This window comes from Ananas comosus, linkage group 15 (genome assembly GCF_001540865.1).
Source record: "Ananas comosus cultivar F153 linkage group 15, ASM154086v1, whole genome shotgun sequence".
Classification (NCBI taxonomy): domain Eukaryota; kingdom Viridiplantae; phylum Streptophyta; class Magnoliopsida; order Poales; family Bromeliaceae; genus Ananas; species Ananas comosus.
The window spans coordinates 1,680,567-1,704,925 of record NC_033635.1 but is presented as its reverse complement, the minus strand read 5'-3'; the positions used below and the strand labels follow the sequence as shown (position 1 = coordinate 1,704,925).

The 24,359-nt window shown below is 37.0% G+C and overlaps 4 protein-coding genes across 6 annotated transcripts; 3 read left to right on the top strand and 1 right to left on the bottom strand.

Moving 5' to 3' along the window:
• Positions 2,497-4,660, top strand: LOC109721593. 2 transcript variants are annotated; one of them, XM_020249286.1, is made up of 5 exons: positions 2,497-2,687; positions 2,840-2,914; positions 3,028-3,101; positions 3,326-3,528; positions 4,414-4,660. In XM_020249286.1, exons 1-5 carry the CDS (start codon positions 2,560-2,562, stop codon positions 4,501-4,503), a joined length of 570 nt encoding a protein of 189 aa, XP_020104875.1. In that variant the 5' UTR covers positions 2,497-2,559; the 3' UTR covers positions 4,504-4,660. The 2 variants fall into 2 exon arrangements, with proteins under 2 accessions (XP_020104875.1, XP_020104874.1); XM_020249285.1 differs by having other exon boundaries at positions 2,498-2,732.
• On the top strand, positions 8,314-9,916 carry LOC109721038. 2 transcript variants are annotated; one of them, XM_020248440.1, is made up of 4 exons: positions 8,314-8,371; positions 8,455-8,649; positions 8,740-8,955; positions 9,599-9,916. In XM_020248440.1, the coding sequence occupies exons 1-4, from the start codon at positions 8,369-8,371 to the stop codon at positions 9,827-9,829; spliced, it is 645 nt and encodes a 214-aa protein (XP_020104029.1). In that variant the 5' UTR covers positions 8,314-8,368; the 3' UTR covers positions 9,830-9,916. The 2 variants fall into 2 exon arrangements, with proteins under 2 accessions (XP_020104029.1, XP_020104030.1); XM_020248441.1 differs by lacking the exon at positions 9,599-9,916 and adding an exon at positions 9,202-9,529.
• Positions 10,431-11,160, top strand: LOC109721040. The gene is made up of 2 exons (XM_020248442.1): positions 10,431-10,611; positions 10,685-11,160. The coding sequence occupies exons 1-2, from the start codon at positions 10,571-10,573 to the stop codon at positions 11,037-11,039; spliced, it is 396 nt and encodes a 131-aa protein (XP_020104031.1). The 5' UTR covers positions 10,431-10,570; the 3' UTR covers positions 11,040-11,160.
• On the bottom strand, positions 11,222-20,150 carry LOC109721481 (ATP-dependent RNA helicase DEAH11, chloroplastic-like). The gene is made up of 4 exons (XM_020249132.1): positions 20,088-20,150; positions 16,792-17,634; positions 12,950-16,097; positions 11,222-12,606 (listed from the first exon to the last, which is right to left on the bottom strand). Exons 1-4 carry the CDS (start codon positions 20,148-20,150, stop codon positions 11,381-11,383), a joined length of 5,280 nt encoding a protein of 1,759 aa, XP_020104721.1. The 3' UTR covers positions 11,222-11,380.

Sequence of the window (24,359 nt, the reverse complement as noted above, 5' to 3'; positions counted from 1 at the left end):
ATTGTAATTTTAAGTTTGAATTTGAATAAATCGAAATTTAGTTTATATTTTGATTATCCACTCAACTTCAAAGTTTAATTTTTTTACAAAAATAGATTTAAAATTTTGACATTGTTTCAAAATTTTGATGTAAATTTTTAATATTTAATTTTCAGTTTACATTTAAATTAATATGTTATGAGGATAAAGTTAGTATATTAATTTGATTGCGTTTTTTATATCTATCTGAACCAAATACCGACAATAGGAATGATTTATTTCAATTCCAATTCAGGTGATGAACCAAACATAATTAGATAATGAGCCATTCCGATTCCGATTCTAACTCATTTTGATAACTATTCTGATTCCGATTCTAACTTCGAACCAAACACACCCATAGAGTCCGACTACAATACTATCGATAACATGAAGCACTTGGTGCTACCAAGTTTTTCCACCATTAGATCTATCTTTTTTATCATTTCCACACGTTAGATCATACTATTCAACCAACTACCTACTCAATAACTGCACACTGCTTTATCCAATGACCGAAAACTTAATCGCTTTACCAAGTTGTTTTCAATAACGTGGCTTTCAAATTTACGATTAGCACATTCTCTCTCTGCAAGGGCCATACTATAGTTGGTAAAAATATAAAACATTTATTTGAATTATGAATCATTTTGAATAAGTTATTCAATCTTTTAAAACATTTGAGTTAGTGAACGGCATTTTGATTTTAAAATTTAAATTAATTATTTGAATGAATTTGTAGTTATAGAAATTGCATAAAATATGATAACTAAATATGTAAAAATAAATGATGTATCCAAATTAAAACTCAAAATATTATTGACTAACCAAACAAATTAAAAAATTAGATGATAAAATTAAAATTTAAAAGAATTAGATAGTCAAATTCAAAATAATTCATAATTCAAATAACCTTTGTACGTTTTTACAAATTATATATATTTCCTTCGCATTCTTAATTCAAACAAACTCATCATAAAGCACGCAAAGTCACAACTCCATTAACTTTGTGGCCCTTATGCGCGTGTTCGGACTCCAATTAATTAAGGTTTTTTACAAAGTCCTTTTAATATAATTACACATAAAAAACTAAGTTGTTAAAGAACAGTATCTTATAAATTTATACTTCCTCTCTTTTGTTCATGTGCTTCTTTCTCTTTCTCTTGAGATCTTGAGATCTTGTTGTCTCACTTTTAGAGCCAAATTTATTTTTTTTCCTCAATGAATAAAATAGATAGTCTGATACCTTTCTCTCCAAAAACAAAAACTCCTTTTTATGTCAAAAATTTAAATATTTAATTAGCTATAACAAATAGATTGCCGAATCATTTTTAACTGCATAACAGGATTTGAACCCATGATCAATTCTAACACTACAGGCATATTTATTTGGGTGGAAGTGGGGCGAAAGTAGAGAAAAAAAATCGTTTTCATCATAAATGATCATTTATATTGTTTGTTCGTCATTAAAAAGTTACGGTCGAAACTCGAGTTACTCTGAAACAGCGTAATTGACGCGATGTGGGCCGAAATTAATTACGATAAAAAGAGATGAAGAAGAAATAATAAAATAATATACTAGGTAAAAATAGTTATATTTAAATATATCTAATTATGATCTTAATTACTTTTTTATTCAGTTGACATATTTAAAATATGATAACAATTGATTAGTTAAGTTTTAATATTTTATTTATTTAGTTTGTATAATTAAAATATGATAAAAATTAATTAATTAAGTATTAATATTTTTTTACTTTATAATTTTATTGTTGTCTTACTATAATTTAATTGTTTTAAATTAAATTTTAATTATATAAAAAATATAATTATATTATTTTTATTTATTAAATTATTTATTATTTATACATAAATTATAGTCTTACATCACACACTTCCTACACAATAAACAACAGAGCTAATGAAACTTTATTTCTATAACTATGAAACAAAAGACGGGAAAAAAGTAGTTTTAACTCAACTCCACTTCAACCCAAAGTCCATTTCAATCTAAAGCCTAGTTTTGATAAAATAAACATGTCCTATGTGAAACAAAAATTTTCTCCTAAATTATAGGCTAAGAGAGAATAATATTTTGTGGATAATTAATTTATATATATTCAACATGCACTTCGAATTCACGGAGTCTTGTTTCTCGTTTATTTTATTTAAAAATAAACTTAGCTGAAAATATGAATCAATTAAAATTCGAACTTGAGATCTCAGATACCAATCATCAAATTCTTTGCCACTTATACTAGGAACGGTCGGTGAGTCTCGTTCCTTGTAATGCTCCAATAACTATAACTTAACGAATTTTCCCACTTTGCCACCACGCCAATCTCTTATGAGCTAACGTGATTAGGAGCTCTAATTAATTAGGCAAACTTTAAGGTTTCTCACACGCAATACATACATCCATATATCGAATAAGGACATCAACTACACATCCACACGCGCGCATGTATATAAGAACCTCATGATATAGAAGCTAAAGAACCGTTCAAATTAATCCCAAAGATCATATACACAAACCAAGATATGTCTCTAATTAGGTGTTTAGCTTCGTATTACCGTCGTAATCTTCGCCTTCCCAGCCATCGCAGGGCTCTTTCTAATGATCTAACACCCTCTCACAGTAGAAGCTTGGCTACGTTTGATCAGAGGAGGTATTTGTGGGGGAATAATCATCCTCGTGATCTCATGAATAAGAAGTACATCTCATTACTACTTCCTACCATTTTTTTTTTTAACTATAGTAACATTATTAATTTTTGTGGCTTTTACACATTGTAATTGAATTAAATTTTCACTTTTGTAGGGAAGTGAGCGTCGATCGAATCGATAATAAACCAACACTGCCTTCTACACCACAAAAATCTCCTTTTTCCACTTGGTAATTATTTTTCCATACGAATCCATGCATGGTTATATAAATAATCAGTTAATTACCCTTAATCCCTTTTAATTTTTCAATCGATCTTACCATTAAAGTACATTTATTCTCAGGGCAAAATGGGCCATTGGGCTTATTACGACAATATTACTACCTTTTGGGAACAAGAAATTGCTACAAATTGAAAGTAAGTGTCAAAAACTCTTATTACACACTATGTTTAGATAAGAGGTCATGATATAAAATAATCTTCTTAATAAGAAGATTAATTAATACAGCAGGCCAAACAACTTTAACAACTTTTAAATGCCTACTAATTTGGACCCTTTAAATGATATCTCTAGAGAAAAATTAAGTAAACATTGATGCAGCTTCCTATTGATTTGTGAATATGGTTTGAGTTTGATCTAGATGAGGTTGAGATGGTCGAGAATGTGGTAGAAAATGCAGCAGTCGTCGTGGAAAAAGTCGCGAATATGACCGAGAAGGTGTCGTCGGAGGTGGCGGAGCGTTTACCGGAGGATGGAAAGCTCAAAGATGCAGTTGTTTTTGTTGAGCATGCATCAAAAGAAGTTGCAGAGGAGGCTCATCTAGCCCAGGACATCATTCATAAGGTCATATTCGATCTCGTCGAACCTAATATTTCTGCTCTTAATTGATTTTAAATTTAAAAGAAGGTCAAGTCAAGCTTAAATAACAAAGATTAATTTGGTCTACAAAAGAATTTTTTTAAAAAAAGAATAGTAATATTATATAGTAGAGCTATGAATTGAATACATGCTTTCTTATGTATTTATGGAATGTTACATAGAATATGCTTGAGCCTTAGTCGAAAGACGGGACAAATAACATCTTATGGCCCTAATTGCTTCATAGAATGGGCAAAAAAATTATTAGTTAAGAAGATGTAATAAAAAAAATGATATGTAAATCATCAAAAGTTATGAAAATTAAGTCAAACTCTCTATACTTTTTTTCTTAATGATACTGGGGAACATTCCTTGGCACAATATGGAGCTTGTATGCTAGAAACATGGAATTCTATTTCTTCAAGTATTGAACACCTTATCCTTTTACGCTAGGATATATAATTACTTGAAGTGTTAGTACAAGCAACAACATATATAAGTAGTTGATGAATGAAAGCAAAGTTTTTTTTTTTTTTTAATGAGATATATGTTAGTCAAAAACTACAGTGCACATATTAATGGTTTTTATTATGCTCTGGAAGTAAAATTTATCGAAAGAAATAAAGTGGGTCTTCTTTGAATTAATTAATGGAAAAAATCACATTTAGGCACCATGAATTAAGGTGACAATTTCACGTACTCTCATGCGAAAAAGATGGCATACATACATGCACATAATTAACCCCAAATTGGATGGACATCATGTAACTTCATCTCTTTTCTTTTAGAGAAGTTATATATAAGATATATACTTGTGGTATATATATATTTATTGCTAAAGTTAATCAGGAAGGAGCTTAATTAATGCAGGTTGATGAGCTAGAGGAGGAGGTTAAGACACTGTTAGATCCCATTACGCATCATGGCAAAGTTTCCAATGAAAAGTTGGAAACAAATTGAGGCGAAAGAAGATGACATTGAGCACGAAACTAAGAACAGCTCCACGCTTTTTATTTATTATTACTATTGTATATATGTACTTAGATTAATTAGACATTGTGAGGATACTCTTCTTAAAATTGTGATTGGTTTACATATTGAAGTTTCATTAAACAGAGATTGGGCTTCTTTCACAAATAATAATTAATGGGCCTCAATAAGAAAAATTGGGCCCAACATGTAGGAACAGGCCTTTGTCCACAGTGATATTGTTTTACCATTCGGGCCCACCTTCTCAATATACTCAACTCATTAAAAGGAAAAAGTTTTTTTTTTATTTCTTGAGTTGAGCTAGAATACTATCGATAGCAAACGAGCTCCGTTGTCACCCATTTGTTTTCGATGATGGAGCCTCTAAACCGATGATCGGCACCATTGAATATGATCTATACTACTTGAAGTGTTTAGAAATCAAATTTCATACATTTTTTATATTTTTCTCTTATTCATCGAGTGGACGCAAAAATGAACGGCTAAAAATGAATATTCTTTAAAAAATGATGATAAGAGTCTTGTAATCAAGATCAACAANATTGACGATCGGCTCCGTTAAATATGATCTAAACCATTTAAACTACCTAGAAATCAAATTTCACGCACTTTCGATATTGTTCTTTTATCCATCAAGTGAACAGAAAAATAAATGGCTGAAAATGAATATTCTTTAAAAAATGATGATAAGAGTCTTGTAATCAAGATCAACAATATAGATCTTGTTTTAAATAGTTTAAAGAATTTTCTAACAAAAATTCAATTGATTTGGATACCTTTACACCATTAAACAAGAAAACGCTTCATATCGACCTTTAAAATTACAAAATTTGAAACCCTTTGATCATTAGGCAAATGATGTCAAAAAGATTTGAAATTTGATTTCTAAACACTTGAAATGGTATAGATCATGTTCAACGGTGCCGATCGTCGATTTGGAGGCTCCATTATCGAAAACAAATTGGTGGGAACAGAACCCGTTTGCTACCGATAGCATTCCAGCTCAACTCTTATTTCTTTTTTAATTTAAGTTTACCCTTTAGGCTCTCATCCCAAGCCCTCTTTAGAATATATATATATATAGCATCCTAAAAACACAAGACCCCTTTTTGGTGAAAGCGTAGTTAGAGAACAAGCTCCCAAACTTAATTCAGAACAGTAATTCAGGTAACAATCACTGAGTTAAACCAGTGGTTAAATCATACTTGTTTCATTTGTTTAAAATAAGCTCGTAGGATAAAATATAGCCTACTTTTGAGCTCCTACATTATTTTCCTTTCAACAAAACGCATTTATTAATCCGTACACCGCATTGTATACGAATCAATATATTATGGTAACAGGTGGGATACCATGCATAATTTAAATGATACTGTGAGGTTCCACCTTTAGAATTATGAGCCAACACTAAACATCTGAAAAGGACAATTAAGGAAATTAATGAAGTATTGGGGATTAGGTCACTTTGTAAACTAAAAGAGAGCTTGACCATGGAATTTGTTTTTGAAGCTGTTGAGTTCATTAGGTGGGATGGTTGGGAGAGCGCTCAACCACCATTACCAAAAGCAATCACAATCAAGGGCCAAACTATACTATTCAGCAATTTCAGTGCCTACTTTCCCTTTTTTTATAAAAGGAAGAAAAAGGTACATATGCATGATTTAAACATGCTGACTTTACAGAACGTGACAATCAACGTACCGACCGTTTTTAGCGCGAGTGGCAAAAAATTTGGTGGTTGACACTCGAGATCCCAAATTTAAAACTTAGCTGCTTCACATTTTCAGCTATATTTATTTCTGAAAGAAATTAAACGAATCGGATAATATATTATTAAAGCAGAATGAAAACTAGGCATACTGTAGCGGCAATAAGAAAGTTCCAAATCTAATGCAGATATGGTGCATGTTATAAGACGCAGAATCGCAAATCCATTTAAAAGTTTAAGTTGATAGTCGAATATAAATCTTTTGTAGTATTGAATATGAGACTAAAATTTGCAAATCTAATACAAATATCATGCATGTTATAAGACGCGGATCCATTTAAAAGTTTATGTTGATAGTCGAATAGAAATCTTTTGCAGTATTGAATATGGGACTAAAATTTTGATCATCTTCTATTATGAGATTTAACTGTTGGATATTAGTTCTTTATTATTATTATTATTATTATGAACATTAAATGGGCAGCCCAGCTGTTCCTATTCATGCTTGTCTGTTGCACCATTAGTTTTCTTTGATGTAACCCTAAGCCCAAAATTAAGCAGCATCATAGAGGTCATGATATAAAATAATCTTCTTAATAAGAAGATTAATTAATACAGCAGGCCAAACAACTTTAACAACTTTTAAATGCCTACGAATTTGGACCCTTTAAATGATATCTCTAGAGAAAATTTCAGGTTCTAGTTTTTTTTTTTGTTTTTTTTTTTTTTTTTTTTTTTTTTTGGGTGAAACTCTGCAACTTTGCCTGATCAAGACATTAAGGATTAAGGAATGTACATGTTTTGACCTTTTAGTTCCCTCTTTTGACAGGTTCTTGTAATTAATCATGCAGTTGGCCTTTTTGTTTTTTTTGTTTTGTTTTGTTTTGTTTTGTTTTGTTTTTTTTTTTGTTAAAATAATGGCTGAGAGGAAGGTTGTGGAAAAGGAGATGAGGATTGATAACCGAAAAAGAAGTTGCCAAAGGGTGACAAGACTGCTGCTGATGGCAATAGGTTGAGGCCCAAAAAAAAAAGAAAAAAACAAAAACAAAACAAAACAAAAAAACAAAAACAAAAACAATTAATAACTTGATTCAGATGTAAGGAAATGTTTTGGGTCGGTCATGAATGTCTCACTGTGACAATAAACTGTATACTTACAAATTCTAAAGCATTTTAGATTGTATGTATGAATTAACTAAATATATTTATATAATATTTATCAACATATTAGTGTTATATAAGAATAGTATTTTGAGATATTCGTAATAGTACCTATCGAATGTGATAAAAAAATTAGAATAAACTTCAATCTGCCCCCAGGGTAGTTTTAGCTCATTTTACTTCGCCCGTCTATGAATCAAAAAATTTTGCTTTATCATTCTGTGGTTTAATTTTTATATATTTCACCGAAAAGCTATATATCAAATAGGATGGCAAAATAAAAAAAAATTAAAAGAATTATGGGGTGAAAAAGAAAAAAATACGCTTAACCATATGGGAGTAAACTGAAATTTTTTAAACCACTGGATTACAAAGTGAAAATGATCTATAACACATGGGTAAATTTGAAGTTTATCCAAAAACTTAAATATGATGAGATTAACGATACAAAAGAAATGTAACAAATACGAACCTAAGGTAGGCTTTAGTCTCAGGAAAAGTAGGGTATCTTCTTATTTTTCTACATTAAAAAATAATTTGTACATGCATTTCCCTATCACAATAGCTTTGGTAGTACTGTTTCATAGTCAAGGCATTAGGTAAAAGGAAACAAAAAAAAAAAAAAAAAAGCATTGCCAAAGTTATGCTACACCCTGCAGTTAAACGTTCCTTCAGACCCAACAAAATTGGCTAGGCACACAATGTGAGCCATTATGCATCTTCCTAGTACGGGATTACAAGTGCACCAAATCTAATTGGGACATAAACCTAATTAGTATTCACCAATAATTATTCAATAAAATATTCATTACAACAAATCCATGCACATATAGAAAAAGCAACACAAAGTGGGGGTTTTTATTGTATTTTATAATATTTTCTATGTAAAACAACCAACTCAAACAATTCCTCCATCTCATATTCCCAACAATAATTCTTTCAACTACAATATATCATCCTATAACCATGGTTAAGCATTTTCCTCATTATATTCCTAATCACTTGTGCTCGCTTTTAGTTCTTCTTGGTCTGTAATGTTTGAAACTTTGTAGGGCATGGGAGGAAGAGGGGAGGTGAAGAAGTGGCCATCATGGCTCCATCCTCTCCTCAACACACCTTTCTTTCACCCTTGTAAACTTCACCAAGATGCAAGCAAGAATGAATGCAATATGTATTGCTTGGACTGCAGGAACGGCGCGATGTGCTCTTCGTGCATCGTCCACCACCGCGAGCATCGCGCAATCCAGGTACCTTCTACACTTCCATCCACAATTCAGTAGGGTTTGTGTACATTACAATCCCTTGACATATAATGTTGGCTCGTCGGAGATGATCAGATAAGGCGGTCGTCGTACCACGACGTGATTCGCGTGTCCGAGATAAGCAAATTCTTAGACCTATCGGGCGTGCAAACGTACATAATAAACGGCGCGAGGGTCGTGTTCTTGAACGAAAGGCCGCAGCCGAAGCTCGGGAAGGGTGTGACCAACACTTGTGATCACTGCAAGAGGAGCCTCCTTGATGCATTCACCTACTGTTCTCTGGGTTGCAAGGTAAATTTACCACTCTTAGCACATGTTGCTTCATTACTTCAAAGAGTGCTTTGGTAGGAAATCTAAGCTTTTGTCAGAGCTAGGCCATTTTGTCAATGTACATCTTCAAGGTCATTGGCGCTAATCACTATTTAAAAAGGTCAAGTTGAAAGAAAAGGAACAATTAATTTACTTAAAAACATATTGATGCAACGACATCCGTGAATCTCGATTGTAATTCGACCTACTCCAACTTACGCCGTGTAGGCAGAATACCGACCTACTTGACATCTCTTCCTCGAAACAAAGTTGTTCCTTACCATTGGAAGTTCAAGCGCATCCTTTTCTATGGTTTGGAACAACAAGCATGAGATAGTCCCAGCAAAAAGAAAAAAAGCATACGTGGACCAACTAATTTGGGGCTTAATAGGGTGTAGTAGGTGGTCCCTGAAGCACTTTTGAGACAACTGAATGTCCAATGAATAGAGGCTTCAGATTCTTTTTTTTGTTGTTAAATATTATATGAAATGAGTTTGTAATGACCACATTGCATCATTAAATGGAATGAATTTTGTGAATTTATTAGTGATATATATATACCGGCCTCTTTGTGTAAACCAAGCATGTGTATATTCATATAAATTCATAACTTCTGGCGAAGCAGTTGGCAATATCTACATCAAATTCGGCTAGTTTGTACAAGAAGCATGATTTCATTCGATCAAACTACGAGGACGACTCGTCAAAGCACTCGCAATGCTCGAATTCTGATGATTCTGGTCTGGATTTTATTTCGTCTCCACCGCCGGCATCGACCACCATCACACAGAGAGTGGCAAAGCGAAGGAAGGGGATTCCGCATCGAGCACCGATGGGAGTTTTTCACAGTTTGTAGATTAATTTGACAATTGTATAGTTGATAAGTACTTCGTCTACGGTTGGAAAACATTGCATGTACTGTAAGTATATTCAAAGAAAATAAAAAAAAAATCCAAATTAAAAAAAAAAAAAAGTACTGTTGAGAAGACAATGAGAAAATGGGGATGGTAGTATTAATGTCAATATATGCAAATGAAGGGATCAGATTTGAACCCGATGTTACAATGGAATTGACATAAAACTATAAATATACATTAACATAACAAAACAGAGAAAGCATCACCATATAGGCGCGTATACGCAGTTTCAAAATGCATTGTTGAAGTATTCGCTTCGACGGTTTACGAATTCTTTGAAAATGGTGGTGAAAATAGGCACCGGAGAAGCGCTGGGCAGATGCTTCTGTGGTGGTGGTGGTTCTTGACACCATTTCAAAACTTACTATTAACACTAGTCCCACATATCTAGCAAAACTGTACGTAGGATTCTGATCACTTTCACTAACCTAACAAACGAGGACCGGAACTATGGGCCCTCTAGCAAAGCAACTTATAAAACCCGTGGGCTCAAGCAAAATCTTAAACAGGTTTAAAAAGAAACCAAGGAATTTGTTTGTGACTGCATGCAACTGTGTTGACGTGTGGTGGTAGTGTATCTCAAAAAGTAGTCAAGTAATCTACGTAAACGCACTATAAAATATCAGCTTCTCCCCTAAAGAAAGAAAAAGAAAACGCCTTCTTGGCTTAATTCGTTCTCCATGAGCGACCTCCCTCCTCCCTCCAGGGTGTACACACCATTGTAAGTTCCATTCTTTATATGAACTACTAAAGTTGGTTTCTATCAAACGATACATTTCGCATTTCTTTCGCAGGAGAATTGAGGCGAAGAAAGGAGGTAGCGACGAATCAACAATGCTGCTGAGAGCCCTGCGGCTGTCGCAGACACGAGCACGGGAAGCAGAGGAGAAAGCATCGCATGTGGGTGAAGAGAACAAAGCGGCGGCCGCGGTGCTGTTTAAGGAGTTCCTGAGGTTGTCTGCGCACCGGCGGTGGGTGAAGCTGCTCGAGGCCGAGGTCACGATGCTTCGGGAGAAAAGAATGCGGAGGATAATGGAGGAAGAAGGGAGAGAGAACGATGGAATGCCTCATGTAGAATGGTATCTGGCTTTTGCCCTGTGTTTGGGTGTTGGAGTGGTGGGGTTTGTTTTTTGGGATAAATTTCACTAGAGCCCCCGACTAAGTGCAGTTTCTATTTAGTCCTCACATTTTGAATTTTTAATTGGGTCCCTCATTTTTGTTTTGCTTTCGGGTACTTTGGCCCTTTAAATGAATTCAAATTCCTATGTTACTATGTTGCCAAAAACAACAAAATGAAAGAAATAAAAGCAAAGATCATTTCCAACACAGAGTTATACTTCTCAAGCCTGAGTTCTTGATATGCACAAAGAGAACGCAGCAGAGAACCCAAGAGTCAATTGGTAACATTGGCTACTATACTATGCACATATGTATATACGATCAACATCATAACTACATATTTACAACGAAAATGTCGATTAATAGTAAACTCAGTAGGATTGGTGCACAGACCTGAGATGGGAGTAGCAGTCGTCACTGGTTTGAAAGAACTCCAGGCACACCCAGCAGATGTGCCGCCCGCACCGGCATTCAATGTGGTTGCATCCGTCCCTCTTCTCGATCGTATACTTGCACGCCGGACAATCCTTCACATTCTCCTTCCCCTTTCGCCACTCGAGAAGTGACGCGTCTGGGTCCTCCTTGTACTCCTTGTACTTCTCACACGACATAAAAGGATGGTACTCCAGGTGGCACTTCGTGCACGTCTCCACCCTGCATGCCTCACACACAAACGGTGGCCCCCAAGCTTCCGGCCCCCCATCCCGGGGGGTGACACGGTACACCAAGGGGCAATCGGGAGAGGGGCAGAATCGATAGGTCCCCCCGCTTGATGCGACGAATGCACCTAGAGATGCCCTGAAGAGCTCGTCTAACTTGTCGGTAGATAAAAGCGATCTCAGGTCAACAAAAAAGATGAGCTTCTTGCAACCTTCCTTAGTGCAGCATAGCGGGAAACCGTCTCGTGTTCTGATGGCCGATTCGCATTGCTCTACTAAACAGGCCCTGCAGAAGATGTGCCCGCACGCTTCAAGCTTGTAGGGCTCTTCGAGCTCACACAAGCAAATTGGGCATGAGTTTTCCGGTGGGGATTCGACTATGCCACTTCGATCAATAGAGAGGGCCACTTCCGCAATTAACTCTTGCACATTTTGCTTAAGGTCCTTGTCCCCTCGAACGTATAAGATATGCCGCCGGGTATTGAGAGTGAGTTCCACTTCGGGCACCTTCTCCTTCAACCCGTTAAGATCCGACCCAAACCTTTTAACCACCTCTTTCATTAAGTCCGGCGGGAGGGTGCGGCCGCGGAGGCGGATTTCAAGTTGCTTCGTCTCGTGGAGGGATAGAAGCGAATGGACCAATTTCTCCTCAGCAACAGCCAATTTTGTCTGAGGACCAAAAATTTTGACATTGAGGTTCTGACGATCATAGAAAATGTAAGTTCCAGTCTCTCGTTCCACGGCTTTCAGAAGGATAATACCATCTCGGGATAAGAGTAACTGCAGAATAGTTGGAGTAAGGTTGGGATGGGCTATGGTCTTGCCTTTCATAAGCTGCTCAAGAGGTTTCCTCAAATCCGCAATGGTTTTTGTGGCATTCGCGGAAAGTTTTACCCGAAAGGAGCCATTTTCGTTCCTTTCCAGATTATATGAAACACCTGCAGATATAATGTGGATAAAATGGTTATGATCTAAACTTAACGCAAAAAGATTATCATCTGAAATGTCTTAAAATAAGATGAGGCGCATTGATGTTTGTGTAAACAGCAGGGATCTGCAGCCAATTTCCCCAATGTTAACAAACCAATATATCGCACATGACCATCTTTTCTGAAAACAAAGACAAACAGATCTGTAATATGCAAATTGTAGAAAAAGATTCCGAATGACAATAGCCTACACCAGAAAAATTAATCAAAGATATAGAAACTAACAATGAAAAACCAATGTTAGGCATGATCACAACAAATAACGAGTCAGTTAGGAAAAACGGATACATACCATTTTGGCATCGGAAGTCCTCAAGCAAAGACTCCAGTTGCTCTCTGATGACAAAATAGACACGAGAAGGACAAGAAAGAGAGCTATGGAATACATGTTGGCAGTGGATGATTTGCCACGGCTGACAACCAGGAAGCACTTTCCCTTCAATGTGATCCAAAGCCTTTGCAGCCTCCAAATGTAGACTACCATCAAACGTAATAATAGCTTTCATCATTGAGTCCTTCACTCCAGGATCCAACACTTCAACCCGGAAATTTTGGTCAGGGAAATTCTTGTTAGGCATGAAAGCAGAAATTTCTTTCATGAGGGCTACTCTGCAGCTAGCGATTATGGGTTTATCGACCGCGACCCCCCTCAACACATGTATGTTGAGAATTCTCCTCTTTGTTGCAGCACGGAAAATGTTATACAATTCTGTTTCGGCGATTTCTTGTGGAAGTCCCGTCACAAATACACAATTCTCATACTTCGTGCTGACTTCACAATTGATAATTCTCTGGCCAATTCTCAAGTCTCGGCAGTCCCTAGATATGAATCCTGCCTCCCCATGGGCACACGTAATGAGAGCAAGTCCCTTGCTGGGTCTACGCAGCCAACTAACTTTGGCTCGCACTGCTGGAAATGGTAGTGCTTTATGATCAAAAGCACTTACCGGAAGCACTTTCAAGGCGGAACCATGAAATTCAACCGCATTCAGTAAGTCAACAGCATTTGCTGCAAATTGGGGGCTAAGAAATGTGATTTTGCCCCATTTACTGGTGTCTATTCCCTCAGCCCCAATCCCAGCAAACTTATGATAGTTAGCAACACCAGACACACATTGGTCGACCATTGAAAGAAGCTCCTTATCATCTAACTCACGTGCATTTTGATGGCTAATCTCCACTGTTAGAAAATGCTTTTCAAGCTCCAGGTGCTTAATTTCAGCACCAGATCCGAACAGAGCGACAGCAGGGGAAGTACCAGGTCTCCCCGGAAATAAGCATTTTTCGTGACACTCGTCCCTTAACCATTTAGCTTCACATTCCAAAGCTTCAGTTAGAATGAAAGAGACCTTTTCCACATCGTTTTCTGTAGCAAATATCTGAATCTCACTGCTGACAAAGTCTATGTCAATACTAATACGGTCATCCGTGAAAGCATTTTGGATATGTGAAATGATTCTATGTAGGTTCTGATTCGATTTACCACACAATCTTCTAAGCAAGCAGTTGCCAACCCCACCAATCACCTTCATCTGCAGCTTACGGCTCACCATCAGTTGAACGTCAAACATAGGAGGTTGAATCGTACACAAATCGTCAAAATTGACTGCAGTAACACAAACCAAGTATTCATTAGGTATAGATAAGATATCTGCAAAAACAACCCAATTTGGCTTCTCGCCGTATATGAGTAGTGAACTCGATGGATGCAGTTGCACATTTTGACCGGTCAAAGCCACTTGATAACCAAGTCTATCATATCCAGAATACATAGCAATATTCTCTGAAAGAGACGCAAGTATAATCCTCCTCAATGATTTATCATGCAAAGTGGGTTCAACCAGATCCCATAACCAATAACTCGGAACGATAACATTGAGTTCATGTTGAAGACAATTCTCAAGTTCCGTTACAGTCTCATGGCATCTCCTCATGGACTTGGCATTAATGCTATTCTCCCAACACCATTTATTTCTACTCTCATTTATTTCCTCCCATTTTTTGTAGACAGAGAGCAAAGTGAAAAGGTCACCATTGCGGTGGCAGAACGGGACCCGCAGGCAGTCGGCTTTATACTTCTCCTCATTGCTACCAACCCGACAGAATATGCTGTTAGCATTCGCCATTACAGCAGCCAGTACTAGGCCTTCTTTTCTCAGCCCAAAGCTGAAGCTATCGAGAATGATTTTTCCAAGCCGGGGTTCAATACCCAATTTAACCAAATATCGACCCGTATCAGTTAATTCAAACCCATCATCTTGGTGCACAACAGCACCTAAATAGACAAGGTTCTTTATAGCCGTGTCAATTGCCTTTGTACTTGGAGCGTCAACAAACTCAAATTCATGTACATTTTTTACACCCAAGGCGAGAATTCTCAAAACAGCAGTTCCAAGATGAACTTTGCGAATTTCAGGTTCCTGGTGCTTTTCCATTGAATCAAAATCATTTTCTGAGTAAAGCCTGTAACACTTGCCCGGTTCAGTTCGTCCTGCCCGGCCAGCTCGTTGTTTGGCAGAACTTTGGGTGATCCAGTTGACCTTAAGCACGTTCATGCCATTACCAGGTTCAAATCGGCTTTCTTTGACCATGCCAGAGTCAACCACATACTTCACACCAGAGATGGTCAGAGAAGTCTCCGCTACATTAGTGCAGAAAATAACTTTCCTTTTTCCTGGATAATTCTTAAACACACGGCTTTGCTCCACACAGGAGAGCTTGCCATGCATTGGGAGTACCACTGCAGAAGGATCATTAAAATTTTCACAAGCCCATTCAACTTCCATCTGAGAAGTCAAAAATGCAAGGATAGCTCCATCTTCCTCTGTCTTGTGTATTCTGGCCACCATCTTTACAACCTCACTAACATACGAAGCAAAATTACTGCATAAAGACTTGGAGATGGTATTAGAGAAAGGTTCAGAAGATACACTAGGAAAATACTTTACTTCAACAGGAAAGCTTCTACCGGTTAAAGAAAAGGTAGCGCAGTCAAAAAAGTAATTTGCCAGTTTGCTTGCATCAGCTGTGGCAGACATTATAATGAGCCGCAGATCTGACCTCTCAAGTAGTTTCCTCTTAATCAATGCAAGGAGGAGATCGGTATTCAAGCTTCTCTCATGTGCTTCATCTACAATGACATATGAGATTCCACTCAAGCCCATACCATTCATGCAATGTTGGAGGAGACAGCTGTCGGTCATAAATATTACCCGGGAATTGAACTCTTGAGAAGATGAGTAGGTCGGATAAGACACAACAAAGTTATCTGGATAGCACCCATTGCTTTCCTCGGCAACTCGCTGAGCCAAAGAGATGGCCGCTATTTTGCGCGGCTGGGTACAGACAATTGATCCATCAGAAGCTAGTACTGAATCAGTAAGAAATTGGACCAACTGTGTGCTCTTTCCGGAGCCAGTCTCCCCAACTAAGACCATAACCTATGATAAAAAGTAGAGGAACGATTTAGAGAGGATTTCGGGCCTCCACACCACCCTTCACGGTTTCGTCTAATTCGACTACACATAAAGACTGCTATTACTCAGAAGAAAGCTGAGACATGAACGCAAAATATCACATGATTAAATGTGTATTGGCCTAGGAAAATCATGTTAAGCCCTACGATATAATCATCTTCAAGCAGTCATATCATCATTTAACCCCTAAAAAGTCCTAATAGAGAAGAAATAATACTGAAACCGAAGTTCCCATATGTCACATTTGATTATTGTCCAATGACAACTAGAAATCTAAAATAAATTTCTACTGCATGTTTATCTCTACTAAAAGAATGAAATAGAACTGTCAATCAGCGATCATAGAGTGTGAGGCTGCAGAGTCCATAAGAAGAGTGAGTATCCACTATAAAGAACAGCATTCGCTTAGAAACACTGTGGATGGTTTTTATCAAACATTCTGAAACATGTATTAGTTAACACAATTGCATAATAGTTTAGGCACTCATGTAAATGTGATTTGCATGCTCAAATTTTATTTCTTACCCATATACTTCGAATTGGCCACACCGAATTGGCCACACATCACCACATAACATAAAAGTAACAACCAACACTAGCTACTTAACCAATCAGTAAGAAAAGAGAACAATATCGACTCCATTGCCAAAGCAAGTACCTGATCATTGAAAATGTGGTTCAGAATTTTCCTTCTGGAAGCATATATCGGCAATCCGTCCTCGAGCCGCCGACACTCCCTCACCATAAGCCCATGAATCTGGCCCCAATCCAGCTCGCTCCCGAGCTCAAAAACCTCAATTCTCGCTGCCTCGCCTGGCTTCTCTGCAATCGCCCCACCGCAATTCCCGTGGAGGCGAGCAAGAATGCACTCCATGGCAGCCCGGAATTCCGCCAACCTCCCTTCCAGCTGCTCCCTCTCTGCCTCAAGCCTCTTCTTCTCCTCCTTCAGCTGAGTGTGGAGCTGAATGCCCTTCGGCCGCTGCAGCAGCTTTGTTACCTTGTTGACCTCCCCCGCCGCGCGCCGCAACTTCTCCTCGCACCGCCGCACAGCGCCGCACTCGAGGAGGCCGGCGACGTGGCGGGCGAAGAGGGCCTTTAGGCGGTCGCGCTCGTCGGCGTCATCCGACGCGGCGGCGGAGGGCTGGAGCTTCGGGGTGAGGGCGTGGGCGCCGTCGAGGCGGCGGGCCCAGAGGTGGACTGCGGCGTCGGTGGCGTCGCTCCGCCGCGAGAAGAGGAGGGTGGCGGCGATGGGGCCGGAGGGGTGGATGGAGTAGTCCGATGGGGCGGAGGGGGAGGAGGAGATTAGGGTTTCGAGATTGGAGGAGGAAGAGGAGGAGGAGGAGGAGGGTAGAGGGGTTGGGACGCCGCGGCGGCTGAGGCAGCCGGAAGGGCCGCTCCGGCCGGCGATCGCCGGAGAAGGAGCCTCTTCGCATCGCCCGGGCGTCGCCAGAACCCTAGAAATTTGTCGAGTTATCGATTTGGCAAAGCAAAAGGAGAGAGACTAGAAAGAAAAAGGGAGGGGGAAGGGGCAGTGCAGTGGGTGCTTGTTCCATTTTTCTTTTCTTTTTTTGAGAATCTATTTACCTTTTTGGGAAAAATGTAAAAGACTCCTCACCTTTTACCTTTTTTGCTAATTGGTGCCTGCTTTTAATTGTGGCAGCTAATTTTCTAAACTTTATTAAGGGTATGTTGGTGATTGATGTCCATTTTACACTAATATGCAAAATAAAATTAAGATAAAAAATATATATAAGATTGTGATATGTGAAACACAATATTACATACTAAAACAAATAAAATATTTTCTCGCCATACTTTTTCAATTCACATAACGGAATATTTCCGCAATTTCCAACTAAGTCTAAATGGTTTAATGGATCATTTGCCTAAATCAAAATAACTAATTATATTAAGTCATAGTTTATGTTAAAATAATTTCCTTCTAATTATTTTTTTTTTTGATTAAACAGGGATATACCCTATTTTAGAGTACAAAAGAGGCGGAAGGCATCGCCTTTGGAGTGTATTTCCTTCTAATTATTATTATAATTAATTTTAATTATCAGGAATAAAGAATAGAATACATTTGTTTTTCAATTTTATTGCTTTTTCTATGCTAAAAAAAAAAAAAAGCTCTTTTGTGGTTTAAATTTTTTACAAGATTAAATGCAATACAAATGTACAAATGTCCGCTTTACTATCAACAACTTTAATTGAAAAAATAAAGTTAAGACAAAGTTAAGGCATCTATTTTCAAAATTTCTAAAGTCTCATACGTTTAACATGTGTTTTTCGGTGTACTTCTAATTTCAAAATTTGTATTAGTCCATTTTTTTCGATTAGAAATTTAGAATGCAAAAGTATAACTTTATATATTTTTATTCCAATTCGATTTTATCTAATAGTATCAGATAGACTTCAATATCAAACTAAGTCTTAATAGTTATTTTTGCTGTTGATTATTTTGCTGAGTTCATTTTAAGTGAAAGGGTTTATTAATAAATATGAGACAGAGAATCATTATTTAGCATTCTTTTTCTTTTAACAAGCGGGAGAAAAGGATGGAGATTAAGTTTTTAAATTTATTTTATTAATGCATTTTTTTTTTTGTTATGAGCCTAACTTTTTGTTTTTTATGATAATAAATAAATCGTGGTTTCGAGATGCACAACACTCTGCGATTAACAACAGTAAGGTGTTTAAGCAGAAAAGGGCGGGAAAAAATTCCTAACATCGTAGTCGCTGAATCTTCTTATAATCATATAAATTACACAAAATGCTCTAATTAAACATCGTAAAATAAGTAGCTTCACATTAGTGAACGATTGTAAATCGCATCAAACCCCCCATAAAATTTCTTAGTTCTCAGAGAATTTATTATCTTATTATCAGCAGCAATTTAGATATCTCGAAGAAAAGTGAGATAATTAGATCGGCTTAAAAGTTAAAAACAATGGCTCCTGAACCAAAATAAAACAAAGTTTGAGTTACAGTAAAAGAACACGAGTAATATGGGGATCAAAAAGATAATATTATTAACAATGGAAACGAATGGTGATACAGTAAAAAATAATAATAATAACAATAATAATTGTAAAAATGCTCAAATGGCTCCGGTATCTGCGACGCTGCGACGGATCGCGATCATCCAATGGATCTAGAAGGCGAGGGCGGAGAGGATCGCGGCGGCGACGGCGACGGGGACCAAGGCGGCGGCGGCGGCTGCGGCGCTCCCGGCGGAGGCGGAGGGGGCCTCCGATGGGGGGGCGGAGATGGTGGTGGAGGGAGCGGCGGAGGGGGAGGAGGTGGGATCTCGCGCGCTCTCTCTCTCTCTCCTCTCTCCCTTTCTCCCGGTAGTTAGGAACGAGGAGAGAGAGAGAGAAGCGGAGGAGAGAAACGTCTAAAGAGAGAGAGAGGAGCCACTTCGGAATATAAAAAACACTAGTAGTAGCTGTGATCGCTTGAGACCCTGGAGAAGGAAAAGTTCGGCTTTTTTTACATTTAGACCCTGGCAAATTTTTATTTTAAAAATAGTCTTATCAAAATTTAATTTGCAAAAATAGTCCTGGGCCTGTCACGCAGGCGCCACGTCAGCGCCACGCTGGCAGAGCTGGGCCCGTGTGTTAAGTTGAACACGGTGAACCATTCACCGTGTTCACCGTGTTTAATACATATTTTTTGCGTACTTTTTGTATATTGAAAAGTGGAATAAGGAGTAGGGATGTCAATAGGTATAGATATCTGAAATATTATCCGAATTCAAACCCGAATAAATTATATATATATATACATAATTTATTTTTATTTATTTATATAATATATAAAATATTTAATAATTTTTATTTCTTAGATCTTCATCNTTTAAAATTTTAATTTCTACAATGATAACTCCTAAAAAAATAAATAAATTATTACATAAAATTATAATTTTAAAAACTAAAAATTTAAAATTACAATTATGGTGCACCTGGTATAGATGCACCAGGTGCACCCAGAAAGTTCCACTGCTCTCCCCATTACTGGGAGAGCAGTGGTGGATGGGCGCCGCGTGGCACCTGTGCCATGCGGCGCCCATCCGGCAGCGTGCCCAAACTAATTAGTTTGGGCACGCTGCCCATAGAATTTTTGTCCGAGGGGTTTGGGGGGGTTTATAAAGGAAGAGGAAGGAAAGGTCGGGGAAATAAAATATTATTATTTTAGTTATTGTTATTTGACAGCTAAGCAATGTGAAGCTATCATAGCCGTTAGATTGCTTTCTTTTCATTTTGGTAAAATGTGTGGCCACTCTATGTATTATCCCAAAATTACAACTTCACTCTTTACCATTTTTTTATGTAAATAAAATTAGAATAAACTAAAATAAACAACTCACTTCGTAGTCAAAAAATTCCAGTGTTTTCTACGAAATGTGTATATAAAATTTAGCGGTTCTACGAATATTATTTGAAAGTATAGAGCTTAAGTTGAAATAATAGGATTGCAGAGGGACTATCATGCAATTCAGTTTCTTGCAAACGAATTCTATTTTGGATGGACGGTGGAGGGGCCCAGGGGAGGTTTTGGTACACGAAATCGGGACCGTTTCCGCTTTCCACCCCCGGTTTTAGCCTCTCGATCACCACCCGTCCGATGCTGATCCGACGGCTCCGATTTCACATCGAGCCCACCCGTCACCGCGTTGCCAAAATTGGAAGGACTCCAACGTCTATTTTTTCCGTGCAACGTCCCCACGCCGTCCGATGGTAAACGAACGGCTGCGGTTGTTCCAATTTTAATATTTTAAGAAAGGCTCCCGAGTCAAACTAGCCGTTAGGCGTTTGAAAAAAATTATTTTTTCTTTTTTAATTTTCGGAAACGAATGATGCCCCAACGCAGGTGGACAACTGGCTCACACATGGGCACCGGTTGTCTCCACCTAGGTGGAGCCAATCATTTTATTGGTTAGGTTCGGTTAATCTTTCAATATTTCGTTCCAATCTTAGAATTCCTTTACGGAGCACAAAAAATTTCTCTTTTTTAGGTGTTGCATTTTAGATGATTTTGATATTTAAAGATAGATAGATACACTGAATTTAAATTTTGTATATAATTCAGCAGTTAAATTTAAATAGTTGTAGTGAAGTTAATTTTTTTTCCCCTAATATTAGACTATCATCGTGAGTTTGTGTTAAAACAAAAAATGCTGACAAAGGATAATATGTTGAAGAGAGGATGGTCGGGAGAGGCGAGTTGTAGGTTTTGTATGGAAGAACCAGAGACAACCATTATTTTGCAGGCTATTGTTTCTCTAAAACACTGCTGGAGTGTTTACTGTTGAACAAACAGCTTCTGAGTAATTGCACTTAGATTGGTGTGCTCTGGAAAGGTAGTAACATTAAGTAGGGCGCCATAGGGCGAAGGAAGTTAATAACCATCGTCACTTCTTCATGGACTATTTGATTGGAGCGGAATAGAAGGATTTTCGAAAAAAAAGTCATGTTAAGATAATTGTTGGTGGATTTGCACTTTAGTAGGAATCTTGGGAGCTCTATTGCGTCTAGCATTTTTTTTTTTTCCCCTTTTGGGGGCGGGGGGAAGTTCTGATGTATCACCGCTTAATTTACCTCTTTATTGAATAAAGTGATCACATGCTACCTCTCTCTTCTTTTTTTCTTTTTTTTTTTTTAAAAAAAAAAAAAAAAAAAAAAGACTATCACCATGGGCCTGCTCAGAGGTTATAACTGGGCCTGTTTGGGCTTATTTGGGAATGGACTCGTGGTGTTTCTCCGAAAAACTTGGTGAAATCCAGAGGTTGGGAGGATCATGCAATTCCAACATATTTTGCGAAAAAACATACAAATTAGTGTATAAATAAAATGTACAGGAGTTAATCAACATATCATCTTAAGTTTATAAACTGATTTGACTTTGGTTAAAATATTTATTATTCCCGATCTAGTTTCTTCCGATTTAATTCTGCTTCAAACTTGTTTATGTCGAGACCTTCTTCTAGTTCTTTTAAAACGAGTTAGCAGTTAGTTGGCCCAGTAGGGCCTATAATCGGTTTTGGACTGGGTTCTCTTTTTAGGCCCAACTCATGTAGGTTCCCCAATCCTTGAGTCTCCTTAACCAAAAAAAAAAAAAGAAAGAAGAATATGTTAAATATCTCATCCATTTTATTCACAAAGAAAACAAGGGTAAGGACAAAGGGTAAACTATTCTCTTCGTAAAGGTAGGTTGTTTCTATCACCATCATCTATAGTTAGCTATGACACACCAGTTGCTTTTTCCCAAAATAGCCCCCAAAATTTAAACAGGAAGGCTATTAATTTTCCTTTTCCGGCTCTGATTTTAAATTTCTCCGGCTTTGATTTGAAATTACTAGCAGAGTGCGTCGGCCAAAAAATATTGATGTGAAAAATATTTAGTTTATTAATATTATAGAAAAATACATGTTAGTTAGATTGTACTGAATCAGTTAAGATACAAACGTGTACGATGCGTCACGGACTAAGCAATTTTATTCGTAAAGTCTGTGTGGCGTCCAATCCACCTTCCTCAGAAGGGATGGGTTGGGGGACTCCCACCTCGCTCCGCCTCGAATTGGACAGTAAACAAAACAAAATAAACAGGTTCGGAATAAAAAAACGAAGTGATCTTTATGATCCGAAAGAGATTCGAGGTAGAAAATGAAAAAAAATTTGACCTACTCTGAATTCGCTCCTAATCTGGCCCGCCATAATCCCTCCCGAAAATATTTTATATTTTAAGATAATACCCCTAACTAATAATATATTTATAAAAAGTCTAAAATACAAATAAGTTGGTGCTCTCATTTCTCATATTTTTTAAATTTTCGAATTTTACTTTCAATTAGGATTGATATTTTAATTTATATAATTAATATTATTAATTATTATATATATAACTTGGTAATATTATTTATTATTATTAAAAATTTATTAATTTATATTTTATAAAATATGAATACTAGTATAATTTGTAAAAACAAGTATTAGTTGGCAAGACGAATTCGTGGCACTGGCAGGAGATAGGTTATAAGTCGGAATGAATTATAGAATATATTTTTTTAACCCGTCATAAATTCAAGATAGGAGACGAGGGGGAATTTTAGTAGTCAAATCTGAAGGAGGGGTGGGACTTCCATCCTCGTATCCGTCCAGTTTGCTTCTATGTTTCCCAATGAAAACGAATGAATATTACTCTTTTTTATTAGTTCTGACCTCCCTACCATCCTATTAAATACAAAACAGATTAAAAAAAAAAAAAAAGAGATTTTGACCGGGATAAAATATTTCTCAGTTACTCGGCACTTCATACTAACACACAAGTATTTTTGAGGATCCAAAGCATTTTTTCTGAAATAAATGAAAAAAAAAAAAAAAGGTTTTGGACCCACATGACTACTAGCTAGCACACGAGTCAATCATACTGATATTCGCTAGCTGATCAACACAGCATGCGCCGTACGATACAACCACAAGTGGCGCACACAGTCGATCACAGGCATAATCCGGTACAGCGTGTACTACACCCACTTTGCTGCATATGCTTGCAATTTGGGGGCTCAACTCAATGCCAAACAAACAGACTGTTCCCGGCGCAAGTTATAAAAATCTGGTGGTTGATATTGAAGATTTTAAATTTAAATCTTAATTAATTTATATTTTTAACTAAGTTTATTTTTAAAAAAATAAATGAAACTGATAGTATGCTATTTTTCTCTCTCAAAAAACGGTAAACTTAAATACCACTTATGTGGTTTTTTTTATTTATTTTTTCGTCGGGCCCTCTGTCAATTTTTTGTTAAATTATATATAAAAACCTTCAAATACCCTATATATAGTTTTACTTTAGTACCCTGTGAAATAACTGTTGTACTATAAAAAGTTAAGCTATTAGAGAATGATATTTGAATATTTTTATATTTAACACTCCCTCTCACGTTTGGGGTCGAGACTCGAGACTTTTTTTTTTAGTTGGTCCATGACGTGGGCTTGAATTAAATAGAAGGAAATTAATATGTTAGGAACCTGGCGTGACTCGAACTCAGAACCTCTTATTCTGATACCATGTGAAACCGCCATTGTACTCTAAAAGTTTAAACTGTTAGAGAACGGTGTTTATATAATTTTATATTTAATACTCTAGGCTCGAGACTTTTTTTTTTAGTCTGCTCATGACGTGGGCTTGAATTAAATGGAAGAAAATTAATATGCTAGAAGC

Bases quoted from the DNA above. Each gene is read 5' to 3' on its own strand.
- LOC109721593 (XM_020249285.1), top strand. From the start codon at position 2,560: ATGTCTCTAATTAGGTGTTTAGCTTCGTATTACCGTCGTAATCTTCGC. The intron at 2,915-3,027 runs GTAATTATTTTT...ATTTATTCTCAG, and splicing joins AAATCTCCTTTTTCCACTTG to GGCAAAATGGGCCATTGGGC. The intron at 3,102-3,325 runs GTAAGTGTCAAA...AGTTTGATCTAG, and splicing joins GAAATTGCTACAAATTGAAA to ATGAGGTTGAGATGGTCGAG.
- LOC109721038 (XM_020248440.1), top strand. The intron at 8,650-8,739 runs GTACCTTCTACA...GGAGATGATCAG, and splicing joins GCGAGCATCGCGCAATCCAG to ATAAGGCGGTCGTCGTACCA. The intron at 8,956-9,598 runs GTAAATTTACCA...CTGGCGAAGCAG, and splicing joins ACTGTTCTCTGGGTTGCAAG to TTGGCAATATCTACATCAAA.
- LOC109721040 (XM_020248442.1), top strand. From the start codon at position 10,571: ATGAGCGACCTCCCTCCTCCCTCCAGGGTGTACACACCATT. The intron at 10,612-10,684 runs GTAAGTTCCATT...TTTCTTTCGCAG, and splicing joins TCCAGGGTGTACACACCATT to GAGAATTGAGGCGAAGAAAG.
- LOC109721481 (XM_020249132.1), bottom strand. From the start codon at position 20,150: ATGGGGAGAGCAGTGGAACTTTCTGGGTGCACCTGGTGCATCTATACC. The intron at 16,098-16,791 runs GTACTTGCTTTG...TTTTTATCATAG, and splicing joins ACCACATTTTCAATGATCAG to GTTATGGTCTTAGTTGGGGA. The intron at 12,607-12,949 runs GTATGTATCCGT...TTATATCTGCAG, and splicing joins GGACTTCCGATGCCAAAATG to GTGTTTCATATAATCTGGAA.